The 26,747-nt window shown below is 47.2% G+C and overlaps 2 protein-coding genes across 4 annotated transcripts; both read right to left on the bottom strand.

Annotated features, from left to right (window-relative positions):
• Positions 1–410: 410 nt before the first annotated feature.
• Positions 411–9,089, bottom strand: GTF2F1 (general transcription factor IIF subunit 1). Of its 3 annotated transcripts, none has more exons than XM_083185311.1 (14): positions 8,968–9,089; positions 7,571–7,598; positions 7,413–7,459; positions 6,349–6,421; positions 4,307–4,500; positions 4,055–4,225; positions 3,575–3,783; positions 3,098–3,239; positions 2,950–3,008; positions 2,696–2,809; positions 2,536–2,609; positions 2,317–2,461; positions 1,091–1,214; positions 411–920 (listed from the first exon to the last, which is right to left on the bottom strand). In XM_083185311.1, the coding sequence occupies exons 1-14, from the start codon at positions 9,072–9,074 to the stop codon at positions 716–718; spliced, it is 1,692 nt and encodes a 563-aa protein (XP_083041437.1). In that variant the 5' UTR covers positions 9,075–9,089; the 3' UTR covers positions 411–715. The 3 variants fall into 3 exon arrangements, with proteins under 3 accessions (XP_083041437.1, XP_083041438.1, XP_083041439.1); XM_083185312.1 differs by having other exon boundaries at positions 8,928–9,036; XM_083185313.1 differs by having other exon boundaries at positions 8,958–9,033.
• Positions 9,090–16,761: 7,672 nt separating this feature from the next.
• Positions 16,762–23,656, bottom strand: YJU2B (YJU2 splicing factor homolog B). The gene is made up of 9 exons (XM_083185309.1): positions 23,472–23,656; positions 22,631–22,684; positions 20,012–20,094; positions 19,681–19,736; positions 19,538–19,598; positions 18,370–18,512; positions 18,087–18,259; positions 17,863–18,001; positions 16,762–17,767 (listed from the first exon to the last, which is right to left on the bottom strand). The coding sequence occupies exons 1-9, from the start codon at positions 23,472–23,474 to the stop codon at positions 17,364–17,366; spliced, it is 1,116 nt and encodes a 371-aa protein (XP_083041435.1). The 5' UTR covers positions 23,475–23,656; the 3' UTR covers positions 16,762–17,363.
• Positions 23,657–26,747: the final 3,091 nt, after the last annotated feature.

Here is a 26,747-nt window from a genome sequence, read left to right as displayed (position 1 = left end):
ACTAAATAGTGGCATACCAGCAGTCCCAGGTTAAAGGCGAAAAACCTATGGACACATTTTATCATTCCAAAGTTCTAGTTGTCCTGGGCCTCCGCTGAACCCCAAAATTCAAAGCGCATCTCCCAGCTGAATCCAGGGGCAATATGTAACAGCCTGTGACAGTCTGTCCGACCGGAAATTCCTCTACATCCTTCGCAGACTATTACATATTACCCCACGTCTCTAAGATGGACAATTTCCAGGGGGAAGAGAGTGTTTTGTCCACTGTTCAGATATGTGAGTTATTCAGACAGGAGAACAGCCAACTGCATCCGGGCACTGCCCACACTACAAACAGCTGCTAAGAATGAGAGGTTGGCGCCGACCACCACATTCTGATCGCACTGTAACACAAAGAACGCACGGGATCATTAAAAACAAATTTTTCATTTTTTAATAGTCATCGCTCCTCAAGTAAAAAAACAAACAAATACCATTCATATACTGTAACACTCGGAAGGTTTCGTTTTTTTTTCATTACCCAAAACAAAACAAAAAATAAGAAATCTCACATTCCTGTGACACAACATGAGCGCCACTCACATGTCCCCCCCAGCCAGCGGCCTCCACCGATCCCTCTGCGAGGACACCGTTACCCCCAGAGGCTCTACATGTGGAGGTCCAGAGGGCGCTATGTACTGGGCTTGTATGTACAGTTACCATGGTTGCGTCGGGGTCATTCCTTTAGGTAGAAGTGCATTTTGTCATGTATGGTCTTGCGGTCGGGATTAAGTCTCTTCAGAATTTGGGCTAGCACGTTCACGGTCTGCTCGCTGCTAAGTCCGGTCTTCTTGGTCTGGAATTTCTTCAATAGGTCCTTCGTTGTCATAGGCTTGCGGGTCAGGTAGCGTCGTACGGCCTCCTCAGTCAGCTGTATGTCCCTGCGAGGGGGGAGGGGATGGAGGGAAGGCCATAGATATAAGCATTACTTCTTCCATAGCCTCTCAAGTTCTCTGTGGTTGTAAACTACCAGCATCCTGGACATAAAAGCTTACGCTGAAGGAGGAGAACATCTACAGTCTGCGCGGCCAAAAAGCAAGATTCCACTTACCCGCTGCTCGGCGTAGATTTGCCAGACTGCGGCTGTGGGGTAGATTTCCCTGATGCGTTCTGAGGCCCAGAATCCATTTTCAGACGCTTTGCAGCTGGAGTGTGAGAGACAGCTCCGCGTTTACCTGGGAGACAGACAGAAGGACAGCTGCAGACAGGCACAGAGATGGACACCTTGCTGGAGGTTCAATATACAGACGCCGGAACCGCGACATCAATTAGGATGCCAGAGCAGGAATCCAGACTGCCGGGATGCCAAATGTGAGTATGCCAGGGCGAGTTAGGGCAGGCTGTAATGTTAAGGTTATTATTCCGACCTGATTGTCCCGGCAGCCCCCCCGGAAAGGGTCACACGCGATTAGTCACTTCATGTGCCAAATCGTATGCGATATGACATGCAATTCCTGGGGAGCTGCAGGCGGGGGGAGCAGCGGACGCTGGCGAGTGGACACCCACGACCAGAGAGTCGGGCAGAGGGAGCAGCAGAAGAATCCAGGGAGCTTGCGCAGGGCAGCGCCCCAAAAAAAAAAAAAGCCCATACAAATGAATGGCATCGCTGATTGGCTGAGAGAGGTCTCAGCCAATCACTGGCTTCCTATTAAATTTGTATGGGCCTTTTTTTTATTGCTCCCACTGGCGCTGCCCTGCGCGGCTCCCTGGTTCCCTCCGCACGGCTCTCTCAACGCCGGCATCCCCCGTCCGTCTCCTGCCCAGCTCTAGTGCGATGTGAGCAGATTTAGATAGATAGATAGAATCCCTTTATTCGTCTCACAATGGAGAAATTTCAGTGTTACAGCAAGGTTCAAGTACAGATAAGAGTAGTAGCATAATAATAAGAACACAGATAATAAGATAAGATCCAAACAATATAACTCAAGAATCTAGGAACATGCAGGTCTTCTTCAGACCATGGCAGTTGTACATTCTAATTGCAGCCGGAAGGAACGATCTGCGATATCTCTCCGTTGAGCATCGAGGGTGAAGCAACCCGTTTCGGATTCATCCGAAACGGGTGAAATCCTGCCCAAATTGCATAGCGTATGGGGGCGGGGCCTTTAGGCACTTAGAGGGTGGGGGGGTATTTAGGTTAGGCTGCAGGAAGGGAGTATTAGGGAAGGTCAGATAAGTACTTACCCTTACGCACTTACCTGACCAGTCAGGATTACCTCCTGGAGAGGACTACCAGCAGCTACAGGCCCATGGGCACACCTTACGCCAATGCCTTACCTTGCTCCAGTTTGCTGGCAGCTGCTTTGAGAGTGTTAGAGGTGTTCCCTGAATCAGGGGAGGGGGTCCCAGGCCGGCTATTACCACGCGAGCTGTTATTTGAGCCCCCTCCTTTCTTATCCTTCTTTGGAGGGGTCTTCTTTTTCTGGGAGGAGAGACAGATCATAGCTCAGATGAGGGCTACTCGGGACAAAGGCATTACGGTGTTCTCCTGGTTACCTGCATGAAGAGAGCAGATGAAGCCTCTCCATCTATGTCACTGTCCTCCGATGTATCAGACTCATCGCTGCTGTCTGGTTGGAAGAGATGGAGACCGTTAGTGGGGAGACGGGAAGGAATGAGCCATCTCTTATGTGGGTCCATAATAAACGGGTCTCACCTCTCTTCTTTTTTCTCTCCTGGGGAGTGGGGGCTTTCTTCTCCTCCTCCTCTTCTTCCTCCTCTACCTTCTCCTCCTCGCTTTCCTCACTGCTCTCGCTGCCTTCGTCTATCCCTGCAGGGTATTACACATTGTTACCTATCCCATTACACAAATGCGTGCGTCCAGTGGCTCATTCTTATGTGTAGCACTGTGCCGGGCGACAACCCAGACAGATCCTGTGGAACAACAATATTCGCGCTTTTGTCCGTTACCTTTAGGATGCTCCTCCTCCTTTGTGGGCTTGGGCTTCTCAGGATGTTCATCCTCTGAGCTACAGGGAGAGGTGACAATGATCAGACACAAAACAACCGGTCCCCAATCTAATCATGCATCGCACCAAACTCTTCATCGGCCGGTTACCTGCTCTCATCGGACATATAATCCACTTCTTGTCCCTCAAAGTCGCCATCGTCGCTGTCCTCCAGGGGCTCATCCTCAGATTTCTTCCTCTTCTTCTTCTTGCCCGCAGCGGCCTTCTTTTGGGATTTAGGCCGGCTTTCACCTTAATCGTGGCCAGAAAATAAGGAAAGAAGGATGTCATTGGTCCTCAAAAAGACATTAAATGCTAATGGTATCTACTATAGTAAGATACAGATTTACAGTCCCAATCTAGTAAAGGCCTGGAAGCATTCCGTAACTATAAGAAATCTAAGAAACAACACACTCCATATACTTATAATATCATTTTGCTAAAGCCACTGGAAGGAGGACTACACAATCCCCAATTCTAAGCGATGAGATAGTGAGAGCATCAGTGGATTAGAATGAACAGACAAAATCATCCCTGTTCTGGCCAATGCCCTTCAATATAAACCTGGTACTGCCCCACCCCCTCACCATCTTCTCCGCTCTCCTCACTCTCACTGCTACTTAATTCAAGGTCATCCTCAAGGTCGTGGATTTTCAAGTCAACTTTTTTCTTCTTCTTCTTGCCCTTCCCGCCCTTGTCCTGCTTTCCCCCGTCCTCCTCGTCATCATCTTCTCCCCCCTGGTCCTTAAGCCGACGCTGTTGCATTATAGTGAAATGGTTGAGGATCTTGTTACGTCTGTAAATAATGCAGAGTGAATGTTGTACCGGACTAACGACAATAAACCTAAATTGTACAGCTAAATCAATAGTCCTAAGGTATAGATCAGGCATGTCCAAACTGTGGCCCTCCAGCTGTTGTGAAACTACACATCCCAGCATGCCTTGCCACAGTGTTAGAATTCCCTAATAGCAAAACTGTGGCAAGGCATGATGGAACTTGTAGTTTCACAACAGCTGGAGGGCCATAGTTTGGACAGGCCTGGTAGAGATGTTCCAGCATGGCTCACCTCTCCCATTCCTGCTCAGCCTCTTCAGCGGTCAGAGTGCGGTGCTTGGCCACAGGGGTGAAGTTGTACCAGTTGGACACCGGAAACGCCTCAAACGCGCCATCTGGGCACTGAGTGAAGATGAAGTAGGAGGCGTTCTCCGTCACTCCGCCTTTCTTCACTCCTTTATACCTGTTGGATGACAAGCCCTCAGATGGTCGTCCATGGATATAAAAGGGACAGCTTATTCCACAGCACCCCTTTATCACTCACTTGCGCCCGGCTTTGCCATTGACCCTTAACACCCAGGGTTGGTCTTCAATCTTAAACTCCCTCAGAATGATGCCATACTTCTTCCTCCGGGCTTCCTCTCTCTGTTTGCGATTGAACTCACTCCCAGCCCCAGAGTCCGGCATGTCCTCATCCTGAAACATCTTCTTAGCGCTGAGGTCGCGTTCCATCCGGGCCTGTTGGAGAGGCGAATTATAAAAGGTTTAAAATAAATAAACTAACGTCACCTGAAACCCAAAATTAGGGATGAATTAGGTGACCTACAATAAAATACAGCCAAGCGGCTCAACCAACCCTGAACAGGGCCAGCAGCAGAGGGAGGGGGGTGTGTGTGTGTCTCCTGCATGGTACTCTCAACCAATGGGGGAGCAGAGAGCCACCCTGTGATTTTTTTTTTTTCAATTACAGAGATGGAGTTTTTGCCATAATAAACTGGGGGAGATGTTTAGGGTTCGCGAACAGAATATCAGCAGGATCACAGCCTGATCATGGTGTAAATATTTTCCCTATGACTGGCTAAAAATAAAAGAATGGAAATTTCTCAAAGAAAAAAAATAATAATAATTCATATAGATAAATTGACTTTTCCTCCCTCTTCTGAGCCATTGTATTATAGTAAAGTAGGACCTGTCTTCTCCAGAATAATCCGCACATCAATGAATGAAATATAAGATCTATCTTCCCCGGCATTCCAGACATTCCGTGCGGGATCGCTGCTCTGCGATAGTAATTCACATACTCAGTCTGATCTTGGGAAGGGGGTGAGGGGGGAGTCTTTATGCTGCATCCACTACACAGCCAGGCAGATGTCCTTACCGCTTCTCTAGCTAGAAATGTCCTCTTTGTTGAAATCTAAAGGTTACCGAGATTTATTCTGTGGAGATCTAGGACGGTGCTATAATGTATGTTGACAGATCTCAGTGTCTGTTGTTTGCCTTCTCTTCCCCACCAGGCCCTTATTTCCTCTCAGACAGACAATCTGAGATGTGAGTTCTTGTTCCGATCAGTTGGAAATCAGGCAATCATTCCAAAAAATAAACGGCAGCCAGCTGAGGACCAGATCTAAGCACAAAAAGATTGTTGCACTGTCTTTTGCATACCTTTGGGCCTTCCAGCTGTTGAACAACACATCCCAATGCTGCCCTGCTACAGTTTTTCTATTTGGCCATGCTTAAACTGTTGCACGGCATGCTGGGATTCGTAGTTCAACAACAGCTGGAGGGCCGAAGGTTCCACATCCCTGCTTTAAATCAATCAAAGTTGGGTAACCTGTGGCTCTCCAGGTAGCTACATGTCTGAGCTTGCTAGTACTTGTAGTACCACAATGGCAAACTATAACCTTGCAGCAAATAAATGCCAGCACTGGTGACGAGCACACAGGAAACCTGCACAGCAGCTGTCTGCTTTCCCAGAGCGATCAGATCAGTGTTAACCTATAGAAATGCCAGAACAGCCACATCACAGCCGCCCACTGCACATCTGCCCAGCAGCTGTGACAGTCCTCAGCGCTACTTCCCACTGTGCGGGTGAGCTGTATGGGAGATCGGAGAGCAGATAGAGACACAATGATAAAATGGAGTGATAAACAACCACCCAATCAGCTTATGTCATGTTGGGTGGGTTTGAAAAAAATGACAGGTAGGAGCTGATTGGCTGGTTGTTTATTACTCTCCATTTTATGAAGCTCGGTACATCTGGCCCTTAAACTTCTGGTGGAAATATGCAAATAAACCCCTCCTAGACAGGAGCAGATTTCTGGGAAAACTCATTTACATGGTAACATTTTCAGTTCAAAATTCCAAAAGGTTTTTTTGACCAATAAAAGGAGTTTCTTTTGTTCCCATTATATTTATACTACTTAATATTATCAGCAGAACTCACTATCCTACACTAAGAGGGTGGAGAGAGAACCTTAGATGTTGCTCATGGAAATCCTCTGCAACCGGAACTACCAGGACAGAGAATAAGAGAGAATAAGCAAGGAAGGAGGGCGTGCAGACAGACAGACCGGCAGGCAGACAGACCTGGTTCCATGTTGAGAAATCCACTTTATCCGCAGCATTGAAACCCATGAGATTATATCTTTTACTGGGGTTCCTGTAGATGAGAGGAAGTTGGGACAAGTATACACAGTATTACAGACATAAGGTTAGGGAAAGCTCCCCTAATATATACATTTAAAAGGTACAGATATGATTTTACGGTGACAGGTTTTGTGTGGATAGAGATTACAATCTTTCCATTGACACTACCCCCTAGTGGAGATGCTAGGTACTGCACTAACACAGGGACACACTAACAAAATGACTAACCAGCACTGGATCTGAGACCAGAATTAATAGGAAGGCAGGGACTGCCAAGATTAGAATAGGCATTGGGCCTAATCGGGAAGACAGGGATCAGAGACTCATTCCATACTGAAAGTGAATGGACCTGTACACACACACACACACACACACACACACTGATTAACTAATACTTCCATGGCGGGGGAAGTGGGCTCTGCCGAAACACCAATCCCAGGCAGAGAAGGGCACAATCCCTGGATTAGGGCCAGGCTGCAAGCTTATTGCAGTTAGCACATGGGCAGACGGCTATGGAGAAAGCGATGGCAGCGTTTTGTAATTTGCGCTGACCGCAAGGTAATTTGGAGATTGTGGACTGGCAGCCAATCAGGAGCCACCACAGGAGGCCCTGCCTATTTTATAAGTCCTTGGTGCCACAATTTCGGATGGCAACCGTGTGCTTCTAGTCAACACACAACAATACAGAAACACTCCTGGGATAGAACACCATTAGGGATAAGCTGCCGGAGGGGATGGTTGGGGGTAGTGTTTATGAAGTCATACTGCGAAGCGGCCATTGGGGGAGGTGTATCAACCTTCTGAGGATAAAACATGAAGTTGACACCGCAGCAACCAATAACATTGCAGAGATCATTTTATATTATATATTAGAGAAAGGAGAGACAAAAGCAGATTGTTTGCTATAGTCAGCATGTTCACTCTATAGAAGGTCTGATACATCTCCGCGAGTGCCTGGGGCAGTCCCCGGACCGGCAGGTGATGCTAAGGGAGTGATTACTCACCTGGGAACCCGGACAACATACTCAGTGACCGACTGACTGCTGGAGCCCTGCAAGGAGGAGAACAAGGACCAACATCACCATTTAAAAGGATAGGCGGCCAGGAGGATCACTCCTGGGGAGGTGTGTGAGCGAGCGCGTGCATGTGCGTATACACTTACCAGGGACGTCATGATTGGAAATAGTTGCCTATAAGAAATGGAAGTTCACGATAATTCACAAAGAATCAATTCAGAAGCCAGGATAGGGAAACAGACTCACACAGGGGAGGATGGAGGGGGGACCAGGCAGGCACTCACACAGGGGAGGATGGAGAGGGGTCGGGGACCAGGCAGGCACTCACACAGGGGAGGATGGAGAGGGGCAGGGGACCAGGCAGGCACTCACACAGGGGAGGATGGAGAGGGGCCGGGGGTCAGGCAGGCACTCACACAGGGGAGGATAGAGAGGGGTCAGACAGGCACTCACACAGGGGAGGATGGAGAGGGGTCGGGGACCAGGCAGGCACTCACACAGGGGAGGATGGAGAGGGGCAGGGGGTCAGGCAGGCACTCACACAGGGGAGGATGGAGAGGGGCAGGAGGTCAGACAGGCACTCACACAGGGGAGGATGGAGAGGGGCAGGGTGGGGGTCAGACAGGCACTCACACAGGGGAGGATGGAGAGGGGCGGGGGGGGGTGTCAGACAGGCACTCACACTGGGGAGGATGGAGAGGGGCAGGGTGGGGGTCAGACAGGTACTCACACAGGGGAGGATGGAGAGGGGCAGGGTGGGGGTCAGACAGGTACTCACACAGGGTAGGGTGGAGAAGGGTCGGGTGGGGGTCAGACAGGTGCTCACACAGCGAGGACGGAGAGGGGGTGTGGATCAGTTGGTCACCAGCAAGTTGTTAAGACAGTCATCAGGTCGACATGGGGTTTTTCACTGTTCTTTGACCGGAATGACGAGACTGTCAACATGCACACAGGCTAAAATGCACCTCATCCCCTCGCTGCGCTCGGAACACTGTTTTATTCTCCCACCACACCCTAGTGGATGGCAGGGCATGAAATACCGCCTGTCGGCTCAAAAAACAGTGAAAAACCCCATGTCAACCCTTTGACTGTCAACCTAATGACCCTGTCGACCTAGACTAATGTAGACCTTTCTGCATGTCGACCTAGACACATGTCGACCTAAAGACTGACTAACAACTTGCTGGTGACCCAATGGGGAGGGATAAAGAAGGGGTCAGACAGGCACTCATCATATAGGGGTGCTAGAAAGAGACCGATGGACACACGGGGGGACGAAGAAGGATCAGACAAGCAGTCACACAGAGGGAGGATGCACAGGGGATGGTCGGGTGTCATACACAGGGAGAGGGGGGATGCACAATGGATAGTCGGGTGTCCACACAGGGAGGGGGATGCACAGGGAATGGTCGGGTGTGGGTGTCATACACGGGCGGGGGTGTATAACTGCGGCCCGGGATGCAAGGAGGTGGTTCCGGGATGATGCAGGGGGGATACACTCACACAGCCGGTAACACGCAGCCTCCTCCTCACCAGCACTCACTCGGTGCTCGCTCTCTTCCTCTCCTTTCTATTAAGATCAATAACTTCCGGGTTAAACGTCAACTCCCGGAAGTCTGGCAAGCTTATGTAGAAGCCATCTTTGTTCATGGCGTTTAACTTATTCGGCAGCCATCCTGGTCCCTGGCATGTTTCCAGTAACCTCGTCAGTTTATAAAATCCACTATTTCTTAGTAACAGAAGAGCATGAGATTGGTTTGTGAAAGATTTTATCAAATTGATTTACAAATTATTCCCTGGAATACCCTTTATTTATATTCACCAGCTTTACAGTCCAGGGATCCAAGCTCTTGCCTTAGCCACTGAATACATGTTCCCTAATACATACAAGAATAACACATCAAGGGGCCCTGAAGCTGATGGCAATGTGGATTAGGAGGCATGCAAGCTCACTGCTGCAGCGGTGGTGGGTCACACTGTAGTCCCAGTGTATTGAGGCTGGGGTAACAGGAGGGTGGGCTGGTGTTGGTGGTGGCAGAAGTCCAGAGACATGTAAGGTTTTAGTGCTGTAAATAACTGGCCTGGCCCCTATAGTTTCCTATTGAGGCAGCTGCTTAAATCAATTTCCCACAAACTTTATGAAGTACCCACATATTGCTTTTCTAATGCCCTATAGCAGTGGTTCCCAATCTGGGGTACTTGTACCCTGGGAGGTATGCTGCAGACCAGATGGGGGTATTTGAAAATAATACTGGTAATGGCGGAAGAAAGAAAGAAGTCTCCTTTTGCCGTGGAGATGAACCACGTTGCATCACTTCCAGTTCCCTCTGCAGTGTCACCAGCATCTCCTTGTGCTTTTTGGGTATATTCAATGATTTTTGCTCGCTGTGACAGTGAGCAGTGCTGACTGCTCCCTGTCACAGCTCGCACGGTCAGTATTCAACTGACCCCCTGCACACAGGTTTTTGCAGCGACGGGGAAATGGAGTGTGCGGCCGTTAAAACAGCGAGGCTCGCGGCTAAATGCAGCGGGCTCCCTGCATTAGCCATGTGCCTCACTGTTCCTTGCTGTCCTCTGACAGTGTGGATTCCCCAGAATATAGAATAGGGTGAGCGGCCGGCGCTGGGGTTAAACGGCGAGGGTCGCTTGTTTTCTACGATCCCCGCCCTTTAACCCCCTAACCGGCTACATTGAATACAGGCCTTTGTCCAACCACCAATCCCCCGGGAGCTACCCTCAGACATTTATCTGCCCCATGCTGACACGGGTGGAGAAAGCAGCAGCATTAATCCTACAGGTGTTAGCGGGAACCCTGGAAACAGTACACAACACAGAGGAACCCAATTCCTGACCACACACTACTCATCCACTACTCCTTAATATAAGGACACGCATACAGCTTACTGCCACTCGTTAGTACTGTGGATATTTAAAATTGATGGGAGGGGGTACTCATAATTGAAAAGCCTAATCAAGGTGTACGGGAAAGAAAAACATTTGGAAACCGCTGCCCTGTAGCCTATGTAGTGCCCTGCGCATAGCTCCCTCGCCTTTTATGGGCAGGATAAAACAAATCTGCATCAGTAACACTACTACAGGTGACCCAAACTTACTAGACTATATTACGTACTTTCCCCAATGAGTATGCCGCTCGGCCAAGATGGCTGCCTCCTTTGATGTATGTAATCTTTCAGGCACATGCAAAATCCTTTGGGTCCTTGTGGAGAAAACGTCATCATCATCATTATTATTATGGTACAGATGCCAACACCTTGTCTATCCACAGTCGCACGTGAGCTGTTTGTTCCCATGGTACCGTGGGGCAAGCCATGACAATAAGGGCATTAACAAGCATTGAGCATCCACTAGCAACTTCTTCAAATAAGGGTTTGCAAATTGAAATGAGCATTTTACAATAGCACTCTACCAATATTTTTAGGCTTTTTTTCCATACTTGTGTTATTTCATATGAAAATTCCTTTATCTGGTAGCTAAACCTCATTCCATACACATTACCCTGCATATTATTATCTGGATTGGACACACCAAGGAGTCACGCATTCCTCTATTATGTCTCCAACCAGGATGACCCAGACGCCTTCCCTTTCACAACCATGAGTAAAAGAGGCTCTTTGAAAGCAGAATATATTACATCACACAGTGATGTAATCTCGCTGCAATCTTCTTCTACTGTGAACAGTGTCACTGTGTAAAGCTTATATAGTTCTTGTTGATTAGAACAGCGGAGGAGGAGACCATAAATCCTATGGGCGGCCCTGGATCAGTGTATAGTTTATGGACACTTCAACTTTTTGATAAAATTTTTACACTGAGATTTTTGCATGGATATAAATGGTATCTAAAAAGATTGTATAGAGTTTTTTTGAGTGGTTCCCGCACAGGATTCACCGCCTTGTCCTTAACAATAATTTAGGTCGATATAAATGGCGGATACAATTTTAGAGTTATCCAAATCCCAATTAAATAACCTGAATAGTAAGTCAGTGTTGTATTTCAAAAAGGGTTGGAGGTGCTCCCCTGAGTCAGAAATAGCTTATATCACACATGTAGAAAAAGAAGACTCTTTTTTGGGGGGCACACTTTAAATGGATGGCATATGTATCAAAAAGTATACTGTATGTACAATGGGTAATTAATGGTTTAAAAAACTTAACTTTTAATGGAGTCAATTTATAAGATAGAGTGATCTCAGAGCATGAGATACATTGAAAGGGACACACAGCACATACAAACATAGATTTAAAAGGCAAAATCACCCGCCTTGGAAGCAGGGATACTAAACTATACCCCTGGTTGTAATAATTGGATGGCAGATTTCTAAGCAAAGCAGAAAAATTAATTTAGAAAAATTTATTAAGTGATCTCGGATGCAGACAATTAGGTATCAGAGATAATAGGTCAGCAGTTTGTATATATAGTCAGTAATAAATACTGCCTTGTAATTTGCTTATTTAAACAGTAACACCTGGTAAACAGAAATATATTCTTTTTTAATTAAATCTGATCAGAAATGAAAAAGTATCAAAGTTTAATCTAAAAAGATTGCACTGCAAGTATAGCCTACCACCTCTCACCGCCGGCTCTGAGGACATCCACATATCAAGTGGTTGGACAAGGAGTAAAGCTCGGTGGCCAACTACTAGGCCAGGATGCCCCATAAATGCATGCGGGACAGATCTTCTATTGGAGTTGGCTACGGAGAGCGTCTGTTTTCCGCCGAGGGAGGTCATGTGGTGTAGACTGCACCTACCTGTGTTGTGCGGAAGTCATGTGACACAGAGGAGGTCATGTGATGTGGAAGTTTCCTGCTTCAGGTAAAGAATAAGGTCCAGGTAAGTATTATTTGTGTTATGACCCTAATGAATAAGATTGTTAGTCATGGGAAAAGCTTGGCAGGGGACAGAGCAGAGCATAAGAAGTTGGACTGCCTAGTAACAAGCAGGAGGGAGCGGAGGGCCACAGAACTGCTGTAGTTTGACCCAGTAATGTAGGTTTACAGTTCATTTGAGATAGTTAAATATCGTAACCGGATGATAGATCAGCAGTGATTCAACAGCCAATAGGTTGACTACATATGGTCAAAATGTACTAGGTCCCCATTAACAAAAGGTTAACACATGCAAAGATCAACATGGCAATGGTCACGACATGAATCGGTCGACACAGGTTTTTCATCATTTTTTTTCTTTAGTTGGACAGTAAAGTGTGCCGAGCCCTGCAAGGCACCATGGGCCACCAATTGGGGTTCCGTGTAGACACTAAGACAAAAAACGCATGCTGACCTTATAACATATTGATCTTTTGCATAAGTCGACCTTTTCCCAGTCGACCCTTTGACCCACAGCCGTTAGATACACAGGGCATTTAAATTATCTTGTTTGCGGTTGTATATATAGTTTTAATTGATAATAAACTGTGTTTTGTCCTTTGTATTCCAACAGAGGTTTCAGAGCGGCTTCTCTGTAACACCGGCAGTTACCATACTACACGTGGTCTGGACAACACCTGACCAGTGACACGTGGTTGATTACCCGCCTTTCTGCCACCCACTTATACAGATAATGCATGGCTGCCATTACAGCCGTGCGAGCCGGGGGCCGGCCATTACAGGGAACCCGGGGAATTTGATGTTTGAGAATGACAAGAACAGAAAGCGATGCTGGCTGCTGTGACAGTAGAGAGTATAATGGGATTTCCGGGAGCTCGGACCTCTGCGAACCTACAGCTGTAATTGGAGGGGTGTATGAGATGGAAGCTAAGGTCTACATGCTGTTGGAGACGGTTCCACGCCCTCCCGGGTAAATAAAGGTAACCTCTGGAGCACCAGCTTTGCTATCCTATGGTCTCGGAGTAAAGTCGTAGATCTTACCCCTACATGATTGTGCCCTGGAAAATGTCCCTGCATTTCATAATCTTAGAAGTTGATGCTTTCTCTGACTAGAACTTTCATCATCTAGAGCAGAAGACAGCCATAAGGACAATACCGGGTAGTACTCAATCATCAGGGCATGGTGCCACCATGCATGGTGGCAGATCCTAGGAAAAGATGCTCATTACTTGTGAGGTGCTGCCAAGCTTTGGACCAATGGACCCAAAACCGAACAACTGGCTACTACTGCAGCCAACTACTGGCTGCAGCCAGGTTCTACCGATTTCCTAGTCTCCTCCATGTAGAATGTCTGTCCAACAACTCTGGCCTAGAAGCAAGAGCCTCACTGGACCTGGGAAGTCACAGAGACGCTGCCACTGAAGAGGAAAAAGTCACTGACTCCATCTTCCCAGACGAAGGAACAATATTAGTAGCTGCCTGGAATCCAGGAGCACGGACGCACCCCTCCCAGATCTTATCCACCTTCTGGGACTAGTGCCTGCAACACTGACCGACTCTACTGTCATCTATTTATTATCTTCCATCAGATATTGCTTCTAGCATCACCAAAGGATTATTTTTTCTTCACATATATTATAATTTAACTTTTCAAATCAACAAAAGGAAACATGATGTACCGCGCCCCTGGGCGCCTGGCTCAATAGGTCAGAGAGTAACCTGCAGATATGGAATATAAAACATGACATCAGAAAGGAGGATCTATGACCACAGACTGAGGACAGGAAAACAGACCAATGAGAAGGAATGTGAGAACAAAAGACACGCAAACCCATTAGTCAACTGCCGTCGGGATGACCAATGAGAGGTTAATGTCCATTCGGTACATCTCTAACTGAAATATACAGATGAGAAAAGACAACTACGTTACACAAGTGTTGATTTATTGTGATCGAGAGGCAGAGGAAATGGCGCTGTAACGTTACAGAATACGGAGCACAAACCTACAGAGAAATAACATTTTTCCCTCAGTTAATTTGACTAAATCCCTCCCCTGGCATTACCCTATTTTCTGCATGTAGAGATGCTCATGGTTCCCATATAAAGGAGCGACCCCTCCTGTTCTCAGTCCGCACTGCTTGACTCTATTTGTAGCATGGAAGATCTGACAAAGCGCCTCTGAGCATGTCTGTACCGAGGACCCGGCTACAGACCACTGAATGGTGGGTGTCTTGCTGTAACGGGGAAGGGATTTCACACAACGGATTCTAGAAGAAATAATCCCCTATATGGCAATATTTCCCTACCTCCGTATAGAAGGATCTTATATAAGAATCTCACAGTCTCTGTAAGAGAAAGGTGCTATAGCTGCCACGTGCAGGCCGCCCAGGATGTGTGTTCTAGTTTTCTGCAGCTCTCCGCTAAGAAGGAAACTTTCCCTCGCTCTGCGGCTTGTGCTCTTACCAGCCTCTAAAGCCTGCGACCAACAATAGCAACAGGATTATTGGTTTGTCATAGTCTCCTTCCGCCGCTGCACCACTGGGCCTGCTCCCACCACTGCACCACTCGGCCTGCTCCCGCCATTGCACCACTAGGCCTGCTCTCGCCACTGCACCACTAGGCCTGCTCCCACCAGTCACGGTCATTTCCTTTAAATCTGATCATGGTTTTGTTTGGTAAAAACAGAGAAGAGGCAAAAGACAAAAGAACACAGATAGCTCTCTATTGGAGCCAATATATTTAAAATACTCAATATGTGTATGTATGGAAAACGAGGCACTCCAAGACCAGGTTGCTGCACGTGGAGGGTATGTAGCAGGCGGTAAATTGGCAGCACTCACTCGGATTTCCAAAATAAAGACACCACAAGGGGATGCGGTCAACGTTTCGGATTTTACTCCATTCTCAAGACCATAGATCTTGATTACAAAATAAAATATATATATATATATATATATATATATCACAAAAAAAGAGTGACCCCACGTGCGCCCTTAGAGAATTATAAGCAGCTGCTCTATGTCCCCCCCTGTTAGTGGGAGGCGGAGTTTTAGAAATAGGAAGAATAGAAGTATAGAGAGCGCTTTCAACCACCAAATGGAGATTCAACCAATAATTTGTTAAAACAGTACAAATCTTAATAAAACCAGTGTGCTTTTTATTGAAAGATTTTTTCAGAGTCACATCTGGGAGTAGTATCCTTTTCGGAAATGCAAGTAACCCGACGCGTTTCGTCTTGAAAAAGACTTCATCAGGGGTTTAGTACATTGTATTATTAGAACGCTTATACCAGCATGTATTTCCTCGAATATGCGTGAATGGTAAAAAACTCCCTCAAAGGGGCGGACTTCACAATCAGTAGCAATTTAGTGGTGTTTGAACCGGCTTATTATGCTCCAAAATTATGTGGGTCGTGATGACCTCCCTCACAGGAGTATAGTCCAGATATCTAAAAGGTTATTTCAGTGTGTCTATTGACATATGGATTCCTTAGTGGTCGCTTTCGCTTCAAAAGGATGATTACCTAGGTTGTCTCTTATAAGGGTCAACGTAGTCTTGGAATATCCCCAGTTTATTGTAGGTCTTAGGTTGGTAGTAGTATTCAAATTATTAGAGGTGGGACCATACAATAGTAAAAGAGGTTATTCACCCGGTGCATTCAATTATAGGCCTAGTCCACTGATTAGGCTCCACAATGTCTACTTATCCGATAGTAAATAAAACGCACGTAGACGGCAGAACAGAACATCCAGTTTCTGGTCTCAGAGTGAAGTTCTGCAAAGGTCTGTCTGCCAAGTTTGGCAGACAGACCTTTGCAGAACTTCACTCTGAGACCAGAAACTGGATGTTCTGTTCTGCCGTCTACGTGCGTTTTATTTACTATCGGATAAGTAGACATTGTGGAGCCTAATCAGTGGACTAGGCCTATAATTGAATGCACCGGGTGAATAACCTCTTTTACTATTGTATGGTCCCACCTCTAATAATTTGAATACTACTACCAACCTAAGACCTACAATAAACTGGGGATACTCCAAGACTACGTTGACCCTTATAAGAGACAACCTAGGTAATCATCCTTTTGAAGCGAAAGCGACCACTAAGGAATCCATATGTCAATAGACACACTGAAATAACCTTTTAGATATCTGGACTATACTCCTGTGAGGGAGGTCATCACGACCCACATAATTTTGGAGCATAATAAGCCGGTTCAAACACCACTAAATTGCTACTGATTGTGAAGTCCGCCCCTTTGAGGGAGTTTTTTACCATTCACGCATATTCGAGGAAATACATGCTGGTATAAGCGTTCTAATAATACAATGTACTAAACCCCTGATGAAGTCTTTTTCAAGACGAAACGCGTCGGGTTACTTGCATTTCCGAAAAGGATACTACTCCCAGATGTGACTCTGAAAAAATCTTTCAATAAAAAGCACACTGGTTTTATTAAGATTTGTACTGTTTTAACAAATTATTGGTTGAATCTCCATTTGGTGGTTGAAAGCGCTCTCTATACTTCTATTCTTTATATATATATATATAAAATGTGTGTATGTATGATCAATAAAAACCTGTGTTTGAAGACAGATGGCGTTGCTGAGGAAAGTTGGTATTACTATCGTGTACTACCATCTTTCAAACAACGCCATACCAAATTTCAGATTGATTCGTAGGTTAGGTTTTTTCCCCACCACGACAATGCACCAGCTCCCTCATCCGGAATTGCATGAATTGCGCCATGAATTGTCGCCGCATCCACCATACTCGCCCGACTTGGCTCCCTGCGACTTCTTTCTGTTCCCTAACCTGAAAACGTTGCTCGCTTGAAAAAAAAGAATTCAGCCCACACGAGGAGGTCAGCGTCAAAGACAGAAGCCTATGTGAGTTTGACAAATCTTATTTTTTTAGAGGGTTTAAAGAAATGGCAGGGACGTAGGGAAAAGTGTATTGACGTGAAAGGAGATTATGTTGAAAAATAAATAAAAACTTTTGAGAAAATTTTTCGTCTTCACACAGGTACTAATTGATCTATCTATATATATATATATAGATAGATCAATATCAGTGTAAAAGGGCCTCGAGTGCTACAGGTCTGCATCAGAACTAGAGTCAGAATAATCAGGCACAAGGCAAGACGTAGAGGCCGGGTTTGTGGGTGCAACCTCCGCACAAGTTGGGGTATTTGTGTTACTGATAATCTTTAGTTCAACATTCCCCTTTGACCGTGTCTCCCCTCCTGGCTCCTCCGCGCTCTGTTTTCCATCGCCAGGTTGGCTTCCTGTCCTCTCTCCGTCTTTTTCCTCCTTTGATGTTCGTCGCACAACACCAAGAGCGAGAGCGCTCGTTCCAGGGCTTGTTGAAGGCTTTGGCCGAATCGAGAGTTTCTTTAATGAGTGTCCCGTTATTTGTAGCTTGCCGTCACCCACCGGCGAAAACCAGGAGCGGCTGGTAATCTCAGAACGTTTCTTCTGCTGCTTTTGGTCATAGGCTGTGAAGGGAAGAGAAAGGAGAACATGAGCTGCATTAAAACTTATCTCCTCCTATAGCCCTTGCCCCGAGCTCTGAGCCGCCTCTTCTGCTTACACTCAAGGCTGCGGTATTTGAGCAGAGCCGCCAGCCTCTTGTCCTCTTCAGTCTCCGGGAGAAGCTTTATGTCCAAAGACGTCTTCTTGAGCAGAGCTTGATCCCGCTCCTCCTCTTCCCGAATCTGCTTTTTCTCCTCCTGAGGTGGGAAAAATGGTATAAAATGAACAGAGAAAGAGTAAAACAACAACGTCATGGGAGCCAGAGAAACCACAGCTGCTCACCCGAAACTTGGTTCGCAGGCGGCTGTTGATGGCGAAGTCATCCCTCCAGGCACTCTGCACTTCCTGCAGCTCGGACAGCGACGGCGCTGCCCTCTGGAGCTTCTCCTTATCTGCGGCCCCGTGCTCCAGCCGGAACATGGAATCCGTCTCCAGTTTCTGCTTCTCCTCGTGCTCTGCGGAACCCAAGAAGGTACTGTGGAACTTTACATACCATCCACTGACCCCTTCTGTGATCATCGCCCTACAGAGGGCGGGGCACGCTCCCCATGGCTCTTACACTGACCCGTTGTGAGTATTTGCTCATTTTCCTCCATGTCCCATCGCTCTTCCTTCCTCTGTGCGCCACTCACAATCACGTAATCACATGACGCCGGATCCGTCTGCATCTCAATGTAATTCACGCACAGGTGACACTTCATCCGGAACCTAGAGACACAGATTACTCCACTGATTAATATCCTATTAAATGAAATATCAGACAACAATTATTTTTTTTGTCTTCAGAAAATGTCATTATCCTATATCCTTGATGGCTAACCTTGACACTCCAGCTGTTGTTGAACTACACATCCCAGCATGCTCTGCTTCAGTTTGATGCAGAGCATGCTGGGATGTGTAGTTCAACAACAGCTGGAGTGTCAAGGTTAGCCATCAAGGTCCTATATATTTCCTATACAAAAATGCAATTCATTATTATAATTAATAATATAGAACACACATAAAAGATACATCCTATAATACAAATACATAGTTCTTTTGAGCTTTCAAGTAATTTAGTAGTTTTTTTTATCATCCTTTATGTAGCGCGACAAGGGTTCTGCAGCGCCCAGTTACAAGACAGGATGATCCTGCTTTAAAAAAGCAGAGGCCGGGGGAAAATACTCATAAATAGCTAGACAGCCGTAGAAAGGGCTCCCGGCTCCATCGGTCATTCACAAAATACTAAAACGAGAAGCAGCCAATTGGTGGTAGAGGGGGAGGAGTCTGAGTGAAAGTGCATTATTCCCCTCAGTGTCCACTAGGAAGTCCCTTGTAAGATCCAACCTACAGATCTCCCGCAAACTGGAAGCTCAGTATACAGTATAATAATCTCAGTAACTGGTGTGTATTATATAAAGTACAGTACTCCGTTAGCATTAGGGGCAGTACGGACGGTGTAATGGTTAGCATTACTGCCTCACAGCACTGAGGTCATGAGTTTGATTCCCATCATGGCTTACTCCGGTTACCTACCACAATCCAAAAATATACTGGTAGGCGAATTGGCTCCCAACAAATTAACCCTAAAAGGTCTGAGTGTGCATGTACATGTGGTAGGGAATATAGATTGTAAGCTCCACTGGGGCAGGGACTGATGTGAATGTTCAAATATTCTCTGTAATGTGCTGCGGAATATGTGTGCGCTATATAAGAAACTGTTAATAAATAAATGAAATAAATGAGGCTGTTACCTGTATATAGGAGTGGTATAGTAATTGCCCACTTTCTTTTTCTCTGCGTTGTAGCGCACACCTGACACAGACATGAAGAAGGGAGATTAGACTGGACAGTAGTCAGGGAAAAGGAGCTATAGGCAGAAGGTGCAGGGTCTTACCCATCCCAATGTGCTTCTTGCAGCCATCACACCAGATGTTATATGGCATCTCAAACCTGGGGAGGGCAGAGAAGAAGCGGTCATTGTGCCAGCATCAACACCGTGCCACGTTCCACGGCAACGTCCTTCCACTGCACTGAGCCGCTGACACAGGAGGCTACTCGCACATTTACCCCATAACCCTATGTGACCACGAGGACATTTATAAAAGGATCCCAGACAATACAGCCGATATCTGTATATAACATTACAGCCGTCATTTCCCACACACTACGCGGCCTCTAACCTCTATTGTGTCTTCTCTATGTGCAGCTGTCACCCAGCTGGTTACCTGATGATGAGGATGCCCTGGGACAGCTTCCGCGCCCGCTCCCGCAGTGGGTGGCTGTTCTTGTAGCGGTTGAGAGAGCCATGCTGGGGGGCAGAAGGAACACGAGTACACGTTACATGGGGATAGCAGAGGTTCCATTGCTTCTATGTAACAGTCTTTGGTTGTGGACTAATTCATTACAGTAAATATATCTGGCAATAATTAATGTGTTCATAGAGATACTCAATACAAAGAAGACATGTCTCCACCAGTGGAACAACAATAGCCCCCACAGGCCCCCGCGGTGGCTTGGAGGCGCTGGGCAAGTGTGGGCTATTGGTGCTCCACTGATTTACTGGTCTGCGATCCCGGCGTGCCTGCTATTAAAAATGACCCTCTCATAGTGGCCACTCCCTCACAGCAGACAGTTATTGAGGATGCTAGAGGCGGCAGCGGCCAACTCTAGCATCCTTAATAACGGTCTGCTGTGAGGCGGCGGCCATTTTGCAAGGGACATTTTTCATGCTCACAGGAGGAGTGCCGGGACCACAGAGAAGAAGATCTGCAGGTCACGGTTATAGATCTAGTGGCCACGGGCAGAGGGGTGAGGTGGAATTTAGGGGGGTTATCATTCAGGGAGGAGGGGGTTGCCGCCACCCAACTTTTCTGGTGGGGGCGCACCAATGTTTTTTTGTCACGTCGCATTTATTACACTCTCACACAACTCAGCAGCGCGTCTTATAAATGCTCACATCAAACCGGAGGATTATACTGACACACCGCCACAAATAACGAGAAGTATAGGTATATGTGGTGATCATTCTAGCCCCCTGCATCTTTCAAAACCCGTGCAGTTCCTCTTCCCTACAGTGTTGCTTCTAGAATAGTGTGGTCTGTATTTCAGGACTGATGTGCACACCAGACAGGTAGTAGTAGTACGTTTATTTATAAGGCGCCACAAAGTATCCGCAGCGCCGTACATAGCAAACATAAAAACAAATTACAAGGTAACGTACAGGGTGTGTTGATAAAATACAGCATAAATAGGAGTATAGCTGGTAGAACTAAAGTCAGCATCAGTTCAGAAGTAGGTGTCGGAATGGTCGAGGAGACTGAAGATGAAGTAGAGGAAGGGAAGAACAGGGCAGGAGCGCTGGTGAGGTAAAGAGGTAGGGTGAGGAAGGAGGACCCTACTCATAAGAGTAAACAGACCAAAAGGAGGTGGGTGGATGAACGAAAAACAATAGGATAAGTAGGAACGGATGGGAACGGATGGAGGGGTAGGGTAGGCAGGATAGGAGGAGCAAAAAAGAGGTTAGGAGGAGAAGGGATAGGCTAGACGGAAGAAGTGGGTTTTGAGGGAGCGCTTGAAGGAGGTAAGGGAATCAGAAAGCCTGATGGGTGGCGGGAGGTTGTTCCAGTGCAGGAGGACTAGAAGTACCATAGCAGAGAGCGACACCACAGGCAGGAAAGAGGAACTGCATGGTGTTTTAAAGATGCAGGGTGCTAGAATGAACACTAAGTATATGCTGGAAGATCCTATAGAGAACAGCACTTCTGGAACACCCTAACTGTTGGACTATAATAGTTTATCCACATCAATGCCCCTATATAGACTATGATATCCTATCTAGAATTAACTGAATAATATATCCAGATAAATGCCCCTATATAGAGTATAAATGCGGATTGTCCACATACTGAATATTATGATTGGAAGCACCGATTTTTGCCTGTTGCAATGACAATAAATTATTTTGTTTGGACTGATAATTCCCACCCAGGACAGCCTCCCTATACAGGGGCCGTAACAGCCCATCCAGGACAGCCTCCCTATACAGGGACCGTAACAACCCATCCAGGACAGCCTCCCTATACAGGGGCCGTAGCGGCCCATCCAGGACAGCCTCCCTATACAGGGGCCGTAACAGCCCATCCAGGACAGCCTCCCTATACAGGGGCCGTAACAACCCATCCAGGACAGTTTCCCTATACAGGGGCCGTAACAACCCATCCAGGACGGTCTCCCTATACAGGGGCCGTAAAGGCCCATCCAGTTCAGTCTCCCTATACAGGGGCCCTAACGGCCCACCCAGGAAGGCCTCCCTATACAGGGGCCGTAACGGCCCATCCAGAACGGCCTCCCTATACAGGGGCCGTAACGGCCCATCCAGAACGGCCTCCCTATACAGGGGCCGTAACGGCCCATCCAGGACGGCCTCCCTATACAGGGGCCGTAGCGGCCCACCAGGACAGCCTCCCTATACAAGGGCCATAATGGCCCATCCAGGACAGCCTCCCTATACAGGGGCCGTAGCGGCCCACCAGGACAGCCTCCCTATACAAGGGCCATAATGGCCCATCCAGGACAGCCTCCCTATACAGGGGCCGTAGCGGCCCACCAGGACAGCCTCCCTATACAAGGGCCATAATGGCCCATCCAGGACAGCCTCCCTATACAGGGGCCGTAACGGCCCGTCTATTACAAGCAGAGTAAGGAAGAAGGGAGAGGGTAATGTGATAGGCATGGCATATATACATTATACACAATACAGTCAGTGAGCAGGGATTCCTATTAATGCTTCTCAAAATATGTCCCTGCGTCACATGGTCACATTATACCCGCAGCGCCGCACTCACCTTGGCAGGGTCAAAGTCTGGGGGATAATACTTATTGGTTCCTTTCCTCTCCCCCTAAATAAAAAAACAAAATAGTTACAGTCATCATCACTTACACGGCATCACATAGTATGACGTACATTACAGATATTAGAGCAGTAGCATAACAAGAAACATTAACCAGTAAGCCACAGGCTGCTGGGAGTCATAGTCCCACCACAGCTGTACAGCCGGAGGCTGCTGGGAGTATTAGTCCCACCACAGCTGTATAGCCACGGTTGAGACTAGTTCCCCTTCACCGTAAGGACCTGGGGAGGAGATGGGGCAGGGAGAGGAGGAGCAAGTTCAGAAGAAGGGACCCAAATGGACCCTCGCATAGCTCGCTTCGCTCGCAATGCTTCGGGCACGGTGGCTCGCTTCGCTCGCCACAGCTTTAATAACCTCCTCCACGCCCTAGTGGATGGTAGGGCATGAAATATCGCCTGTCGGCACATGTCGGCTCAAAAAAAAGTTGTCTTGTTCTGACCTTGCTCCTCCTCTCCCGCCCCCTCTCCTCCCCAGGTCCTTACGGCGAAGGGGAACTAGCTGCTACCGTATAGCCACAGGCTGCTGGGAGCTGTAGTCCCACCACAGCTGTACAGCCGCAGGCTGCTGGGAGTATTAGTCCCACCACAGCTGTATAGCCACAGGCTGCTGGGAGCTGTAGTGCCAGCACTGCTGTAAAGCCACAGGCTGCTGGGAGCTGTAGTGCCACCACTGCTGTAAAGCCACAGGCTGCTGGGAGCTGTAGTGCCACCACTGCTGTAAAGCCACAGGCTTCTGGGAATTGCAGTCCCGGAGAAGATGGGGTATCAGTACTCACCATTGTCCCTGCGCCTTTCGATCACCAACTCCCTTCTGCTGCTCTATCCCGGAGCTCCCCTGTAGCACGGGCAGCCAACAACAACACAGACGTACAACACACAGACGCCCCCGTGATGGAGCTCGGAGCGTCAGACACTATGGAGCTGAAAATCATGTCCCCATAGTGGTATATAAGCTGTGTCTGAGAACCGTATTGTGCTCCATAGGCGGCAGGTCTTCAAGAAAATGGCCGCCTGCACGTAACTTAGCGTCACAGTCCTCCAGGAGACTGTACGGCGGCTCTTCGGGGACAAAATGGCTTCGTGGCAAACTCTGGCGCTCCATATAGTAACTCGGGTAGTGTGTATTCACTGTATTGTGTTTCCAGGGACAGATAACACATTAGGCAACAATCATTAAACATATAGCACGTATGAGACGAACAATAATCTCAATAAGAATCCTGGGAGGGAGGAGAGAGAAAGTGTCCGGGCCTCCTGGTGTGTACTTGGGTGTAATGTGGGGGAATGGGATCCTTCGTCAGACTGCATTTAGGTCTACAAGCATTACGTCTACACCATTAGGTCGACTTGCATTTAGGTCGACCTGACTGAAGGTCGACATGGGTTAGGTCGACAGGGTCATTAGGTCGACAGGTTCATTAGGTCAACATGTGTTAGGCCAACATGTGTTAGGTCGACAGGGTCATTAGGTCGACAGTGAAAAAGTTTTTTTCATTTTTTCTAGTGTCAACAGAGTCAACATAGCACCGCGTCCCCTTGCCATGCTTCGGGCACACTATTTTATTCTCCCACCACACCCTAGTGGATGGTAGGGCATGAAATACCGCCTGTCGGCACATGTCGACTCATAAACAGTCAAATGACCCCATGTCGACCTTTTGCCTGTCGACCTTCCCCATGTCGACCTAATGACCCTGTCAACCTAATGACCATGTCAACCTAAGTCATGTCTACCTAAATGCAGGTCGACCTAGTGGTGTAGACCTAATGCTTGTAGACCTAAATGCTGTAGACAATATGACCGTATCCCAATGTGGGTGCCATCTTTAAATATTAGCCCCATAGTAGTGACACAGCTGGGTGTAATTATCTGCTGCAGTGCATATGTATGATACACACAACAATGGTACCGGATAGGTTGGGTGCAATGCTTTGCAGCGGGCACACAAACCAATCCTGCTTTTGCTTAAAAAAAAAAGCCTAGTTTACACCTGGAATTCAGATTATTGTCAACATTCAATAGGTGGCCACATATGGTTGACATGGTCAATATGTCGACAATGTATAAGGCACATTTTACTTTTATTTCCCCTCCTGCGATGGGAATGTGGGCAAGTCAGGGTGTAGTCAAATGAATGCATCATTGTGGCTATGCCCTCAGTATACAGCTTTGCATAACAGGCATTGTATAGCCGGGTCATCAATGACACAATTCAGTGCGATTTACACCCTCAGGTCCCACCTCAGTCCATCCACTTGTGCTCTGTAGGGTCGGCTGAGGGTCATGCATGGTTTCCTGGTGGGAGAATGTGGTAGAATACTGATGCATGCCTTACTTTGCACCGCTGCACTTTTCGATAAAATTGTTTTCCCTAAAATGACTGTTTGTCTAAAGGTCCCCATACACTTATTTCATGTATCGCATGCGATACCTTGGCAACTGCCTGCCAGGCTCCCCTGTGACTGGACCTCATACATCATATGATGTATCATTTGCAACCCCCTGCAAGTGCTGCCGAATCTGATATCGAATCGAAGGTTAGGCACATCTGATTTCTCCACCTGATCCATCGGAATCGGGTGAAAAGTGCCCAAATCATATAAATGTATGGGCCCATTTCGTCAATTAGATTAGTTAGAATTAGGAGACAACAGGATTGCTTTTATTATATATGAGAATTATGTGCATATATGTTGTACTACAGTGGAGAGTGTCCTCTGCCAACGTGAAATATTAAAGTCCATTCAAATATTATTTGTTCCCTAAAGACACCAGTTCAGAGCAGGTACAAAACTGGAGTCCTTTAGCAGTCCCCTCTCTGCAGCCAGGAATACTCTAAGGGGGTTAGTCTAATTCAATCGGTCCCCCCAACCGATTGGTTCATAACTGTGGATACGCAGAGGTTTTTATGCGCATGCTCAGCCGCTGTGTGCGACCATTCTGATGGCCTATGTATAAAACAGGAAGCAATCTGGTAACTTTTATACAACACAGGGACACTTCTAATGACCATATACAATACAGAGAGCATTCTCATGACCACTAGTCAAATTATAATCCATACTGGTAACTACTATTCCTTTCCTGTTTAATAATGGAGGCTGCACCAAAATACAGAACTCTATGGGTGGGATGTAAGGAGCTCATAGTTTGGTGGCTATGTGGGATGCCGTCCAGAACTCGGATGATTTTTTTTAAAGGGTCAATTGCTTACAAGACATGGTTTTGCCTTAGAAGAGATTGCCCCTTTGGGCAACCCAGCACAGCCACCAAACCTGGATCACATGACATCCTGCCCTATATCTTCAATGGTTTTACATGGCAAGAACTCAAAATCCGTGAAGTTTTACTGTGCAGGCTGCCTAAATCCCTGGTAATGCCACAGCACCAACCTTTGCAATCTCATATGGATTTTTAATGCAGACAACCTCAAATCTCTGGTGGCTTTATTATACAGAGCCAAGATCATCCGCTGCAGGTTAAGGTCGGTCTATAAAAGGTTACAGGGTTGCCATGGTTACTGTTGGTTTGTGAAACAATGTTGCTGCAGTAGCAGTTGCCTTTTGTGCTGCAAAACCACACGGCTAGTAAATCTGCCCCTAATTGTACCAATAGGGGCCAGTCCGGCCACAGAGATGCATCCACCCCATGTTAGAAGTGTAAAACATCCAGACTGGGTCAATGTTCGCATTCGGATCAATATCTGTCCCTGTCGTTTGTATTTGAAACCATGAAGATGGCCTGGAAAGGATTGGCCATAACAATGGGGTGCGGTATAGCACACCGACAGTCAGGATTCCCAGTCGGAATCCTGACTGCCCGGACTCAGACAGCAGGGGGAGAGCAATGAAGACCCTTGCAGGCTCGCCACGCTGGACCCCCACGAGGGAGAATAGCCAGTGGCCGTCGGGATTCCGAGTGCCAGGGGTTTAACAGTCAGAATTCTGACGTCTGTGTAATGACTGTCGGAATCCCAACCGTCGGTCAGTCATCCGGCACCCAAACCAATGAGCCCACAGAGAACATAGCATCATGAGTTACGGACAGTAGT

The sequence above is a fragment of the Crinia signifera genome, chromosome 4 (assembly GCF_055691185.1).
Source record: "Crinia signifera chromosome 4, ASM5569118v1, whole genome shotgun sequence".
Classification (NCBI taxonomy): domain Eukaryota; kingdom Metazoa; phylum Chordata; class Amphibia; order Anura; family Myobatrachidae; genus Crinia; species Crinia signifera.
Note: the sequence above shows the minus strand (reverse complement) of the source record. Positions and strands in the feature narration are given on the sequence as shown.